We start from the raw sequence: 16225 nt of genomic DNA, 5'->3' as shown, positions 1-16225 counted from the left end.
GTTTTCGAAAATGTTTTCTCTGGACCTCATCTCAAAATTAGGTTTGATCAACCAACAAAATAAAGTAAACATTTGTTGGTGATAGGATTGTATCAGTAATAAGCCTAGAAGTGCAATTTCAAAGAGAATTTTAATTCCAATGTTTTTTTATAATTATTCTATTTCCGAACTTGCTATATCTGGATCTGATTTACAATTTAGCATTTGATCAGCACCTAAAATCAATTTTAAGTAATTTTGAGGATATTGGTGTATCAAAAAAATATCTCGAAACAATTTGACTAGCCCGGATTATATTTAATAAATTTTTTCGGGACATTTTTATTTTCGGCAATGTTTTCTCTGGACCTCATCTCAAAATTAGGTTTGATCCACCAATAAAGTAAATTAAACCCTTGTTGGTGATAGGATTGTATCAGTACCAAATCTAGAAGAGTAATTTTAGGCCGATATTTACATTCCAAGTTTTTTAAATTATTCTACTATTAAATTTGCTATTTCTGGATCTGATTTCCAAATTGACATTTCATCAGCATCTAAAATCAAATTTAAGTAATTTGGAGGGTATCGGTGAATCAAAAAAAAAATCTCGAAGCAATCTGACTAGCCCGGATTAAAATTAATAAAGTTATTCGGGATTTTTTAACTTTTGAAAATGTTTTCTCTGGACCTCATCTGAAAATTAGGTTTGATCAACGAAACAAATAAATTAAACACTTGTTGTTGATAGGATTGTATCAGTAATAAATCTAGAAGAGCCATTTTAGACTGAAATTTTCATTCCAATTTTTTTATAATTATTCTATTTTCCAACTTGCTATATCTGGATGTGACTTCCAAGCTGGCATTTTATCAGCACCTAAAATCAATTTTAAATAATTTTGAGGGTATCTGTGTATCAAAAAAAATCTGGAAGAAATTTGACTAGACCGGATTATAATTAATAAAGTTTTTAGGGACTTTTTTATTTTCCAAAATGTTTTCTCTGGACCTCATCTCAAAATTTGATTTGATCAACCAAAAAATAAATTAGACTCCTGTTGTTATTAGGATTGTATCGGTAATAAATCTAGAGGAGAAATTAAAGGCCGATATTTATATTCCAATTTTTTAAAATAATTATTCTATTTTCGAACTTGCGATATCTGTATCTGATTTCCAAATTGGCATTTGATCACCACCTAAAATCAAATTTAAGTAATTTTGAGGGTATCGGTGAATCAAAAGAAAATCTCGAAGCAATCTGACTAGCCCGGATTAAAATTAATAAAGTTTTTAGGGATTTTTTTATTTTCGGAAATGTTTTCTCTGGACCTCATCTGCAGATCAGGTTTGATAAACCAAGAAAATAAATTGAACACTTTTTGGTAATAGGATTGTATCAGTAATCAATTCAGAAGAGCAATTTTAGACAGGAATTTTTATTCCAATTATTTCTATGATTATTCTATTTTCGAACTTGCTACTTTTGAATTTCATGTACAAATTAGCATTTGATCAGCACCTGAAATCAATTTTAAGTAATTTTGAGGGTATCGGTGAATCAAAAAAAAAATCTCGAAGCAATCTGACTAGTCCGGATTAAAATTAACAAAGTTTTTAAAACTTTTTTTATTTCCGAAAATGTTTTCTTTGGACCTCATCTGAAAATTAGGTTTGATCAAACAATACAATAAATTAAACACTTGTTGATGATAGCATTGTATCAGTACCAACTCTAGAAGAGAAATTTTAGGACGATATTTACATTCCAATTTTTTTTTATTATTCTATTTTCCAACTTGCTATATGTGCATCTGATTTCCAAATTGTCATTTGATCAGCACCTAAAATCATTTTAAAATAATTGTGAGGTTATCGGTGCATCAAAAAAAAGTATCGAAGCGATTTGACTGACCCGGATTATAATTAATAAAATTTTTAGGAATTTCTTTATTTTCAAAAAATTTTTCTCTGGATCTCATCTCAAGATTTGGTTTTCTCAAACTATAAAATAAATTAAACACTTATTGGTAATAGGATTGCGTATCGGTATTAAATATAGAAGAGGAATTTTGGACTGGAATTTCTATTGCAATTTTTTAAAAATTATTCTTGTTTCGAACCTTCTATATCTGGATCTGTTCCAATTTGGCTTTCGGTCAGCACCTGAAATCACTTTTAAGTAATTTAGAGGGTAGCGGTGTCTAAAAAAAAGCTCGAAGGAATTTGAGTAGCCCGGATTAAAATTAATAAAGTTTTTAGGGATTTTTTTATTTTCGAAAATGTTTTCTCTGGACCTCATCTCAAAATTTAATTTGATCAACCAAGAAAATAAATTAGACACCTGTTGGTATTAGGATTGTATGGGTAATAAATCTAGAAGAGAAATTTTAGGCCGATATTTACATTCCAATTTTTTTTAGTTAATCTATTTTCGAACTTGCTATATCTGGATCTGATTTCCAAATTGTCATTTCATCAGCACCTAGAATCAATTTTAAGTAATTTTGAGGGTATCGGTGTTTCAAAAAAAATCTCATAGCAATTTAACTAACCTGGATTATAATTAATAAAGTTTTTAGGGGATTTTTTTATTTTCGAACATTTTTTCTCTGGACCTCATCTCAAAATTTGGTTTGAGCAACCAATAAAATAAATTAAACACTTGTTGGTGATAGTATTGTATCAGTAATAAATCTAGAAGAGCAATTTTAGGCAGGTATTTTAATTCCAATTGTTTTTATAATTATTCCATTTTTGAACTTGCTATATCTGGATCTCATTTACAAATTGGCATTTGATCAGCAGCTAGAATCAATTTTAAGTAATTTTGAGGATATCGGTGTATCAAAAAAAAATCAGGAAGAAATTTGACTAGACCGGATTATAATTAATAAAGTTTTTAGGGACTTTTTTATTTTCCAAAATGTTTTCTCTGGACCTCATCTCAAAATTTGATTTGATGAACCAACAAATAAATTAGACTCCTGTTGTTATTAGGATTGTATCGGTAATAAATCTAGAGGAGAAATTTGAGGCCGATATTTATATTCCAATTTTTTAAAATAATTATTCTATTTCGAACTTGCGATATCTGTATCTGATTTACAATTTGGCATTTGATCAGCACCTAAAATGAAATTTACGTAATTTTGAGTGTATCCGTGTATAAAAAAAATGACGAAGCAATTTGACTAGCCCGGATTATAATTAATAATGTTTTAAGGGATTTTTTTTATTTTCGAAAAATTTTTTTCTAGACCTCATCTCAAAATTTGGTTTGATCAACCAATAAAATAAATTAAACACTTGTTGGTGATAGAATTGCACATCAGTAATAGATGTAGAAGCGCAATTTTAGACAGGAATTTTCATTTCAACTTTTTTTTTGTAGTTATTCTATTTTCGAACTTGCTATATCTGGATCTGATTCACATATTGGCATTTGATTAGCACCTAAAATCAATTTTAAGTAATTTTGAGGGTATCGGTATATAAAGAAAAATCGTGAAGCAATTTGACTGGCCCGGATTATAATTAATAAAGTTTTCAGGGAGTTTTTTATTTTCGAACATTTTTTCTCTGGACCTCCAAACCATGAAGGCAGAAAATCTACACAATATCGATCAAGTTAAGAATCTTCAATAACAGAAAAGTGTTAACGTCCTAATAAGACTAGATGGAAAATGATATGTTCAAAGTAAAATTAGTTTTTGAAAAAAACATCCTATTTGCTATTTATCTGTTTGATTCCCAATGGACTGAAGATGTAGTAGGATCTTTTTTCAAGAAATAATTTTAATTTGAAAATATTATTTTCCATCTGGTCTTATTAAGGCGTTAAGCATTTTCTTTTACTGAAGATTCTTAACTTAATCGATATTGTGTAGATTTTCTGCCTTCATGGTTTGGAGGGTTGATTTACTGTCGGTAAGGTACAATCTTTCATGATATAGCAGATAAATTAATTTTTTTTTTAAATAATTGCTTATGTTTCATAAAATAGAATTAGTTAAGGATATTTCAATATTAGGCAATATACAAAAAACATTTTTTATCGACAAATTATATGTTAAAAAAATTTATTCTACGATTTTCCATAAATACACATTTTTTCAAGTTATGTTGCAAGAAATTGGAATCGAAATAATATTATATAAAAAAATTTCTCTTCTGATTATAGTTGTTTATATTATAAATAAATTTAATGTACAAATGCAGTAATCAGGCATTTTTCAACAAAGATATTCGTTTTTTCCTATGACAATTTTTTTCAATCCCGAAATTTATGATTATTTTAGCGAAATTCATAATTTTTTTATTAATCTTATGTTTTTTAAGCAAATTTAATAAAAAACGCATTCTTTAGGCGCTTGTTTGCAGAAAAATTCGATTTTTTCACTGGCAGTCTTTTTAGATGGGAATTTCATGTCAATTTCATCAAAATTCATAATTTTGGATCCATTTTCTAATTTCTTGAAATAAGTGTAAAAACAAATGCATTATTGAGGCACCTATCAAGGGTACAATTCTTTTTTGTTTCGATCTTAGAGTTTTAATTGGGATCTTCATATTAAATTCGAAAACATTCATGATGAGTTGACACATTTTATAATTTTTAAAAACAAATTCAACAAACAAATGTATTATTCGGGCATCTGTGGACAGAAAAATTAGTTTTTTTTCAATTTCAAACGTTTCAATTGGGAAGTTCAGTATGATGTAAGTGAAATGCCTAATTGGTTGATAAATTTTATATTTTTGCAAAATCAAATTTAATAAACGAATGCATTATTCGAGCATCTGTCGATGGAAAACTTTTTTTTCGATATCCTGATTAAAACTGTTGACATAGAAAAAAACGAATTTTTCTGTAGACAGATGCCTGATTTATGCATTTGTTTATCAAATTTTTTAAAATAAATAATAAAATTTATTAACTTATTATGAATGTTGCTGAAATTCCCATCAAGTTCCAATCTGAAAAGACTGCCATTGAAAAAATCGAATTTTTCTGCCGAAAAATGCCCGAATAATGCATTTTTTAATTAAATTTATTGAAAATATCATAAGATTAATAAAAAAATTATTATTTTTGCTGCATATATCATAATGTTCCGAATTAAATAAAAATGTACATAGAAAAAAAGGAATTTTTCTATCGAAAAATGCCTGATTACTGCATTTGTTTATAAAATGTCTTGCAATATAACTAGAAAAAACGTATGATTATATAAAGTCATAAAGAACATTTTTTCAACAAATAATTTAGTTATAAAAAATGTTGTTGTTTAATAATATATGTAATATTGGAACATCTTCAGCTGATATTAGTTTATGACAACTCTCTTAGAAATCTTAACAGCTTTTTTCTAATTTTGTTTGTCCAAATCATTCAATATTTGTCGGCTGTACGTTATTTTGTACCAAAAATGTCATTTTTTCCCACTGTGGGCCGGAAATGTGAAAATGAGATCATATGAACTCCCATCTAAAACAACGCTGCTGAAGGTTGGTTGAACTTCACAGCATAAAATACTTACCAACTATGACTCTTGGTTGAAACTAACCGCCCCCCCCCCACCCCCGCCCCCAAACCCTCGCTAATCGAAGTTTTGTGGGTGAATGAGTTAGGGATTTAATTTAGAAGCTGAAAAAAGGCAAGGCTGATATTTCGAAAGTATGTGCTACGTTTAAGTCGTAAAAATAAAATTGGAAATGTGTAAATTCAGTTTTTAAAAAACCGTCAGAAGTTGCAGTAAAATGCTTGATAACAAACTTTTTTAAAGAATGCGCATTTAAAAAAAAAGTCAATGAAACTGCGTCTGTTTTAATATCAATGCATGTTATGAATTGTAATAATATACATTTATGGAAATGATATACAAGTTGAGATACGTGATGAGAATGTATTCGTTAAAGCCGAAGGAGCTTTAACAACAAAAAAGTCACTATCACCAAATTACTGTTGTCGATGATTTGACTTTTAGTTGAAAAAAATCTGTCGATATTTGGAATATACAAAGACCGAGAGCGTAGCGCGAGGTAAATACATTATCGAGCGCGGAGTGCGAGATAAATATATCATCGAGCGCGAAGCGTGAGAACCAACAGTCGCGCGTCCTAGGCGCGCTGAAACTTGCGAGCCGCGAATTTTGTTTGAAACTTTTCAGAAGTCGACAATCTCAAAATATAAAGAAGCATTTAAACTGAATCATAACTATTTTGCATTGGAAATACTTTATTATTCCACAATTTTATTTCAAACAAGAAGCATATTAACAATTAAATAATTATTCTACTGAAAATTATTCAGTTTCAAAAATTGGATTATAACTTCAAAGCCTTTAAAATTAAAAGGTTTTAAAGGAGATAAATTTGAAATAAAAAAAATTAAATTTGCAGTGTAATTATTTTTTTAGAAGCGTACAAATTAAATAATAATTATTAAAAGAAACTATTTTATAAAAATGTCTAATATTCTTAGAGTATAACCTATCATTTCACATTATTTAATTTTAAACGTTTTAAATGGAATAACTTATGATTCTGCATTACATTTTTGGCAGCTTTAGGATATAAAAAATGTAATATATTTTCAATTTAAAACATTCAAATTGAGTAATTATTGTAAAAAGAAATTTCACGAATTGTATGATTTGAACAAGTTTTTCATAGAGTTGATGAATAAAAAGTTTAAGCCGTAATATTGGTTAAATTTTAAATATGCCTCTAGCATAACCTGATAATTTCAAATTATTTACTTTTAAACGTTTTTGAATTGAAAATTGAAATGTAGAATTCTAAATGTTTGTATTTGGCGATTATCTTATTTTTGTGAGGCCATTAATTTAAGCCTAATCAAGTTAGAAGGCTTACAGTTGTCAATGCACATGAAAAAAGGCAAATGGAGGTACAAAAAAGTGAAAGAAAAAGGAAACGGAAATCGCTTAGATTAGAAGCATAAAGATTGTAAGTAATGGAAGTCATGTAAACTCTTGGGGGACACATTATGAATAAAGAAGAAGAAATAAATATTTTTAATGCCCTTCTCAAATAAAAAGGCTGATGTTTTGTATGATTGTCATACTTTAACTTAAAAAACCTTTTTTTGTTGTTAATGAGCTCATTAATTTATCATGCATAAGCCTTTAAAATTGTATTAAAATAAAATGAAAGTGAATGAAATTTTCAATAAAAACATAATTTTTTATTCATATTCTCATTTTCTTTAAATTTGTAAATATTTTAAATGAAAATATTAAAATAATTAAAAAATAAATTTGTTTACATGAAATTTTAAAAAAAGCAAGTTTTTTTATTAAAAGAAAGGATTTAAAACAATTATTTTTTCAAAATCAAATTTTGAAATGGAGTTAAATTTATAAACAGTTAAACAAGTAAACTGCAAACAAAAATTAAAAACATCGTTGGCAGCAAAAATCAAGCCTGCAACCTCGCGCCTTTAAACACGACGTGGAAAATATATTTTTCGATACATGACCGGTGGAGAAAATGTTAAAGTTTCAACTTTTCTCTCTAAAAAAATAAAAAATAAAGGAAATAATTAAATGAAACTAAATAAAAAACTATATAAACCTATATATTTACTGCAAAGAAAATAAAGTAAAACTGGCGTCAAGGTCTTGAAAAAATATAGACTATTAAATTACATAATAGTTCTGTGAATTTCTAGCATTGATTTATATTATTTTTCATGATTGCGGTTTAAAAAATGTAATTAGCTCAGATTTTAAAACAACAAGAATACTAATTTAATGTCACTAAACATAAAGCCTGGGATGATCCCAAAATACGTAATCCTAGAAGAACGAAAATAGCTAATATTTAAACGTAAAAAGGTAAAAGCGCAGAAATATAATACTTTAGTGAATTTTTAATATTAAAAATGGCCTTAGCCCTCGGATGTTGAAAATTTTGAATTATAGCAAATTAAAGATTTGAAATATTTGTACGAAAATTATGGTAATTTTAATTACGAGTTTTAGTATTGAATGGTAATAAAAAAAATTTATGCAAACCCATATTTTTTCTTAAAGTTACATTTTTGGAGTATGAGGGAAAATGGCATTTTTGTTAAATTGATTTACTTCTTATTCCAATTTGAAAAATAGTTTAATTCATAACATGGCCTTAGCTAAACTTTAGAAGGAAGCCGCAATTTCTTTTGACTTTCACAAATGCTTCTTAGACTTTACAGCTGTTAAAAAACTCATATACCACTAAATTCACAAATATTAAAAAAATGCAACATTTAAAGAAACATTTGTCCAGGTATATAAGGAAATTATAGCTTGCTTTACAGAATTTTGATTACTTTAAACAGAAAAATAGTAAGGGCATATTTAACCACAATTCTAGTTGATTTAACCAGACATTTTTTCGTGTGTCTTTAAATTTAAATAAAAGTTAACTGAATCTTCATATTCACTTTTCTAATCATTAACAAAAAAATAAAACTTGAATAAAAAATAAACTTTTTAATTAAAATTTGTTATTACTATTTAATACTAACAATTTGACATAAAAAAAACTACCGACATCTTAACACACACAGGAAAAAATATATAATTCACCAGAATTCAAATTTTAGGACCTCTTTGCTACATTTTGGAACTATTTTCAATTTCAAAAAGTTTGTAGAGTTTTTAATATGAATTCTTTAGAACTAGAATTGTTGTATATTTGGCTCGCCAATCTTTTGGTTCACTATACGTAAGTATACATATCTTTTTTGTAAAGATATTATTTAATTTAATTTTTTAATTCCTTTAAAACCTTTTCTACTCAATTAAAATTATTGTTTCATTCTCTTATTAAGTAGAATTAGATTATTACCATTTTGGATTTCAAATGCACTATGATTTGGGGCGACCGAATATATAGTTGCCTGTCGTGCCCCTACTAGTATGTGGAGGAACCAATCGGTTCATATCGCGCCTCTACAAGTATGTGGCTGAACTAAAAGCAATATATATATATATATGTATATATGCAAAACATGGACATAGGAAACACGGGACCAGACATGCCATCCTAAATTTGGCGAGCGGGGTTGAATCCACGGGAGGGGGGAGAATTCCATGAGTGGGGAGAGCCGCCATCTTACGATCTGCCATTTGATTATGCGCACGAGCATTTTTGCCGACAAACTGTGCATGAAAATATAAACATGTGGGCGCTGCCATGTTTGTCGCGGGACATAAAAAGGTGGCGAACCTCCCCCATCATTGCATTACCCCCGCAATGGCATGCCTAGTCCCTTGTTTCCTATGTCCATGATGCAAAACCACAATGTTGCCTGCCGCACTAACTACCGGTATGTGGTGAAACTAATCTCATGTCGTATCAAGGACCATAGTTGTAACGATATAGATTTTCGGGTCCTCGAAAGCTAGTATCGACTAGCAAAATATCGATTCAATGTATCGATTGATCGATGTGTGTTCAAATTCAAATTAGAATTTAAAGTTTAACTTATAACTATAACTTAGAAATTGCAGAATAAGAACAATTTAGAAGAAATATTCATTATTTTAATACTCTCTCTATCCTGAAATAATAGAAAGAATAAGAATGACAGATTAATTCGATATCAGTGAAATACTTATAGACTACGACGCCATAGGAAATAGGTTAGATTCTTAGCATTCCTAAAGATGAGTCACAGAGCTATTTTTAGTATCAAAACGTGCCTTAGAACGAATTTTGACAGGAAATGGTATTATAAACATAAGGTCACAGTTTGAACTTTGGACCGAAATTGTTTGGATATGTCAATTAACGAATTCGTCATATTGCGTTTTAAATCTAATAGGCGGATCCATGCGACCTAATTTCTTATTTGTAAACTGACTGTTAAATTCAATGACGTCAGAGATTTTATTGGCTGAAAAGGAAAAATGGGAGATTACTCAGCCCAAAACTGAGTTTATAAAAAGGCGCGCACAACGAAAAAACGCCATTTTTTGTATCTCCGAAACCGCATATTTAATACTAAGCCTGCGACACTTGATAGTGTATAATTGAGTTTTTTGGACGTAGAGACTTTGTATTGTGCTTGAACTTAGTCAATTCATTTGAATTATTGTTAAGTAATAAACTATTATAAATAAGATCAATTGTTAAACGCGAAGCGGGACGCCGCGATATAAACAATTGTGATTTTTGACTTTCAGGCAGTGATGGTGGAAATTCATCTTTAATAAATTGTGAATCATCAACTGTCAAATTAAGTGGTTTTATTTTAAATAAGTTCCTTTAAATGGTTTTCGTTTCAGCGAATCAACAGCAACAACGATCCCGTTCAGATGCCCAATCAGAGAGCAGTGAATTGTCGACAAGAAAGCTAGGTGTAATTTGGGAATTGCAATTGGTGACAGCAGTGAGATATGTTGCACCATAAAGGAATAAATCAAATAAATTAAAGAAAAACTGGGTCACTGGACTACTGATTCACTGATTGAAATACAAGGCCGTTCGTCTTACCACAAACGAGACTACTCTACTGACATAAGGAGCTGTCTTTTGAATCTGAAAAATCAATGGAACAGGATTATTAATTTATCACAATAAACATTAGAAAGTAAAAGCCGCAATCTTCTACCAGGATTTTGTGGTGGTTTTACTCCCAGTAGCATTGGATGTCGACAATTACACTAATGGTTTTAACGGTTAAATAGAGACCACCATACTATTCCTCTATAACCGTAGGCTTAAAAGGATTTAAAAAAATGTTTAATAAGAAAATCCTTACCTCTACGTTGAAAATAAAAAGTTGATGCTGAATTACCTGGCCGAAACGGAAGAGGTTACGGCACCGTGGGATCAACCGCACAGAAATCAATAACAACTACTCGAAGGAAATTCCTAAAGGATCAAAGACACTCAAGGAATTCAGAAAATCTTCCTCGAACAATGAAGAATTGAGTGAATAATTGTGAAAAATTCAGGTCAATAATGTTGTAAATTTTATTGTGCACTATTAATTGGATTATTTGTCACCGAAAGATTGTCGTCAAATGAGTAAGTCTTTAAAAATTTGTTGTAACATGGCTCCGAATAGGAAACGTCGTTTAGATGATAATGCGAAAGATGCAAACGAAGTATCACCACCAAAAAAAGCTAGACGAGACAAAAATGATAGTCCTTGTGGACCATCTGCGATAGTTACTCAAGAAATGCGATCTAGGTTAGTAGTGAGAGAAAGTCCTTCTGATAGTGATAGAAAAAATTCTTTGAGTTCAGATCAAAGTGGCGAGGGTTGGAATGATTTGCGGAGACATGAGACTAAGGTCCGGGACTCCCCCTCTGTTCCATTATTACCGTTAAATCTCATTTCTAGATCCGAGAGAATTTCGCAAATAGTCAGAGATATGATACCGGAATTTACAGGAAAGAATATATTAATTAAGTTATTTATGAAATATTGCAAGTCTGTTATTGGTATGACCGATCCTCGCGATACACCTTACTTAACTATGATGGTTTTGAATAAAATTACCGGCGAAGTGCGTTATCATAATCAAGATAAAAGCGATTTGGAACTTAATGACATCTTAAAAACTCTGGATCGTATTTACGCTCAGGAAGAAGATGTAAGTCAAATTGTGTAGACTTTAGCCAACGTTAAAAGGAAACCGGATGAGTCAATTCAAGAATATGGGGCTCACGTTAAACAAATTTTCAATAAATTAACTTTTCAAGTAATGGCAAACACCCCCGGAGTAAGTGGTATGGGTCGTTGGGAAGCGTATAGAGAGACCGTGATTGGCAATTTTTTTACGCGGATTAGATTTCAATATTTATATGGCATTAGCCATTAAAGCCGATCAAAAAGTGAAAAGTTGGGGAAGAGTTCATGGATCTCTGTCTGGCTCCGTTCCACCTACCCCGCTGAGATCTGATTTGAAGAATAAAATAAGGGCAAGATATATTAAGGAGAGTAGCTCATATGCGAGTAGAGGATGATACTAAGCCTGTACGAAATTTAGAGTCTGTGCAGTGTTATCATTGTAAAGAATTTGGAAATTATAAGCGAAACTATCCAAAGAAGATTAAAAAAATGTAAAGGACAAAGAGAGTACGGATTGTAGTTATGGTTATCGAAATAACTATTCTGTAGAGAATTCTAATATTGAATGAAGGCATGAAAGGGAAGGTTTAAGTTTAGGCAAAAGTCAAATATGAGTCATTTAAACTTCATGGCGGGTTGTCTGACGAGAAGCCAGACGACTCCAAGTGTAAACACCTCTCAACCCAGCGCATCATCCTCTGATTAGGACAGTTTAATGAATTCGGTCCAAACGCGACAGTAGAATTGGATAATTTTTCTTTTTCAAAGAATAAGGTGATCTTTTTAGTTGATACTGGCGCTGAAGGGAAATTAATTAAATAAAATGTGGTGAGTCCCAAAGTTTGGATAAATAAAATGCGAATAATTCATTTGGTTGGAATAGGCCTGGAAACGGTTTCCACTATCGGTGAAATCAAGTTGTTCATAAAGGGTCTCGAAGCTTCTTTCCATGTTGTGTCAGAATCATTTCCCATTCCACAAGAAGGTATCCTTGGTATTCCTTTCCTCAAAAAACACAACGCCATTGTTAATTTTGAAAGTGACAGTCTTCAAATAGGAAATATTAATTTTCCGTTTCCCTCCCATAAGACAATCAGTTTACATGGAAGAACATAGAAATTAGTAACAATTCGATTAAAAGATAATAAATTAAAAGGTTACATACGTAGAGTTCAGTGTGGCCCTGGAATTTTTGCTGGCGAGTCTTTAATTTTTAATTAAAACGGAACTGGTAAAATCTTCTTTATAAATTCCAATAATCAGCAAATAAATTTAACAATAGCAGCAGTTGAGTTTGAAAGATATTTTGAAATTGATTCTGAGGATCGTAAACTTTCTGCTGATGAAAGAAAACAGGCTTCTAGATTTGCTGAAATTTTGAAAATTGTAAATCTCTCTGATTTAAGTGATGAAAATAAAGAAAGTCTCTTCCCAAAATTTTTTTATTATTTTCAGCAATTTCATCTTCCTAATGACAAATTGGGATCAACTAATGTTGTTGCCCATAAGATTGTCACTTCTGATAATAAAACGGTAAACATAAAAAATTATCATCATCCACTTATTCATAAAAAAGTGATTATGGAAAAAAACTAAAGAATATCTTCGGGATGGAATAATTCGACCATCAGTATCCCAATATAATTCTCCTGTTTGGGTCGTTCCCAAAAAAAAAGTTGCTCATGGTAATAAACAATGGAGAATGGTGGTGGATTATCGTGGATTGAACGAAAAAACCATTAGTGATTCTTACCCTTTACCGCAAATAACAGAGATATTAGATCAATAAGAAGGAGCTAAATATTTTTCTGTTATGGATTTAGCATCAGGTTTCCATCAAATACCCATGTATCCCGAAAGGGTGATGGACCAAGTTCTTACTGGTTTACAAGGAATTGATCTATTTGTTTATATGGATGACATTGTCATCTATGCCTGATCACTTATTGATCACAGTAAAAAATTAAATGCTCTTTTAGGTCGCTTAAGAGCATCAGAATTACCTTTGAACCCTGAAGTGTTATTTTTTAAAAAAAGAAATAGTATATTTGAGACATTTTATCATCCAAGAAGGGGTAAAACCAGATCCTCGAAAAGTAGAGGCTGTAAAGAATTTTTCTATTCCAAGAGGAAAGAAAAATGTTAAACAATTCTTTGAGCCTGTAGGTTACTATAGGAGGTTTATTCCAGATTTCGCTAAACTGGCTAAACCACTTACTCAAATTTTGAAGGACAGCACTGATTTTCGTTGGTCTTCTGTAGAAAAAGAAGCTTTTGAGATCTTGCGTTATAAGATCTGTTCCGAACCTTTGTTGCAGTATCCTAACTTTTCAAAATCATTTGTATTGACAACAGGCGCTTCAAATTACGCTCCAGGAGGTGTCCTCAGTCAGGGTAAGATTGGTCAGGACTTGCCAATCGCTTTTGTCTCAAGGACTCTTCAAGGAGCTGAGATGAATTATTTTACAATAGAGAAGGAACTTCTTGCTATTGTCTTCTGCGTCAATAATTTCCGGCATTACTTATATGGTCACAAATTTGTCTTGGTTACTGACCATAGGCCCTTAGTTTGGCGGCATAGCATTAGGGACTCTGTCTCACGGTTGGCTAGGTGACGAATAAAGCTGAGTGAGTATGATTACGTGATTGAGTATAAGCCTGGAAAATTGAATTCCAACGCTGATGCTTTGTCAAGAAATCCACTGAATGATAGGGGCCCTTTATTATCTGCTTTGGATTCCTTTGATGAAAAGCTGATAGCTGTTGTGGAACGTCCAGCTTCTGATAACGAGACTGAACCAGAAGAGTTAATGGAGCGAGTGTTTGCTTGTTTTAAGGCTCTAGATGTCAGAGAAGTGAAAAGTAACGTTACTGGGATTGAGGTGATTAGTGAAATGAATAATCCAGACTCAATCTCTCAGAATTATCAAATCGCCACCCAGGATCAGAGTACCGAGGCACAACGACTCACGACTCCTGTTGGGTCTAGCCTATTAGGGACCCCGTTATCGGTCTGTGCCAATGCACCACAGCATTTTAGTCCAGATTCGTGGGGATGAAAACGCGCTAACCCCGGTAATTTAGGTGGTCCTTTAAAAGATAAGGATTTCAAACCAGAATCGAGAGATTCAACTCTCAGTGATGACAGCCTTATGGCTTCACCTGGTGAAGTCCTTAACTACCCAGCTAAGATACCTTCATCGGCTCAAAATGGCTTAACTCAGGTTCCTGAAAAGCAGAATCCCTTGGTGTCCACATCATCATCGGCTCTGAGTGGGTTGTGGGGTGCGGACGTTGGACTAAATTCTTCTGCCGTAAAGACTCAAAGTGAATTGTGCGCTTTGCAGGAGATGGTAGACAAACACAATGGTGAGAACAGTACTGCTGTTCTGAAAAAGACTCCTGCATTGGTCATCTCAGACACGTGTTCATGATATAGTAATGACAAAATGTATATGGGTAAAGGCCATATTGCTTATTTTATCTCAGCCGACAGTTGGATGTCTGAAACTAATAAAGACTTAGTAAGTCATAATCGCTTCCGAGTTGAAGATTTCTTAGGAAGTAATCCTAAATTAGGTGAAGTAGTAGTGTTCATCCGAAACAATATGTATATTTTTGCTTTGATTGTGAGGAATAAGCATGATGTTCAACTTTTCTTGAATCAGATATCTAGTGCAATTATTGTATTAAAAAATGCAATGAATACTCTTAACGTCAAGAGCGTGAAGATTTCAAAGAAGGGAAACGATCTGGATCAGATATCTTGGCTCTCGATTGAGCAAACGTTTCGGCAGCATTTTTTCGGGTCTGAATTATTAGTTGTCATCTGCTCCGGTGAAATAATTATTCCACCACGTTATGAAAGAGATGACATAATCAGAGAATTTCACGAGTCTACTGTAGGTGGACATAAAGGTTCCTCAAAATGTTATTGGATGCTTAGATCTCAATATTATTGGGATAATATGAAGGAAGACGTTAGAAGAATCGTTGGTTCATGTAAAAATTGTTTGAGAAATAAATTGGTTAGAAGGAAAACTCGTCAACTAATGTTGATAACTGACACTCCCAAAGAACCATTTGAAAAGATTCAAATTAACCTTGTAGTACCTCCTCCAGTTACTTCTAAGGATAATACACATATTCTTACGAATCAGTGAGTATTTTCAAAATATTGTGATGCAATACCTTTGGAGAATACTGATTCAGTCACTATAGCCAGAGCTTTTTCTGAAAAATTTGTTACGCGATATTGTTGCCCGCGGGTAATACAATCTGATCAGGGCGCTAATTTAGTTAGTAAAGTAATCAAGGTTTTTTGCAAAATATTTATGATTTAAAAGACCTAATCATCTGCTTATCATCCTCATAGTCTGGGATCTTTAGAAAGAAGTCATCATAACTTAATTGAATATCTCAGAAGTTTCGAAGGAAAAGTTGACTGGGATGACTAGACTCGATTTGCAGTTTTCTCTTATAATGTGAATGTTCACGAGGCAACAGGCTTTGCTCCATTCACTCTAGTTTATGGTAAAGATGCTAATCTTCCAACAAGCTTCTCTCCCAATCCGCCTGATAAGACGTATACGATGCATTTGCAGGAACTCTTTCTGAGACTTGACAATGTGCACTCGCAAGCTCACG

General features: G+C 31.7%; 1 protein-coding gene across 1 annotated transcript; it reads left to right on the top strand.

The window, feature by feature from the left end:
• Nucleotides 1-15027: 15027 nt before the first annotated feature.
• LOC117171122 lies at nt 15028-15741 on the top strand. The gene has a single exon (XM_033358175.1). The coding sequence runs from the start codon at nt 15028-15030 to the stop codon at nt 15739-15741; it is 714 nt and encodes a 237-aa protein (XP_033214066.1).
• Nucleotides 15742-16225: the final 484 nt, after the last annotated feature.

The sequence above is a fragment of the Belonocnema kinseyi genome, chromosome 4, assembly GCF_010883055.1.
Source record: "Belonocnema kinseyi isolate 2016_QV_RU_SX_M_011 chromosome 4, B_treatae_v1, whole genome shotgun sequence".
Classification (NCBI taxonomy): domain Eukaryota; kingdom Metazoa; phylum Arthropoda; class Insecta; order Hymenoptera; family Cynipidae; genus Belonocnema; species Belonocnema kinseyi.
Note: the sequence above shows the minus strand (reverse complement) of the source record. Positions and strands in the feature narration are given on the sequence as shown.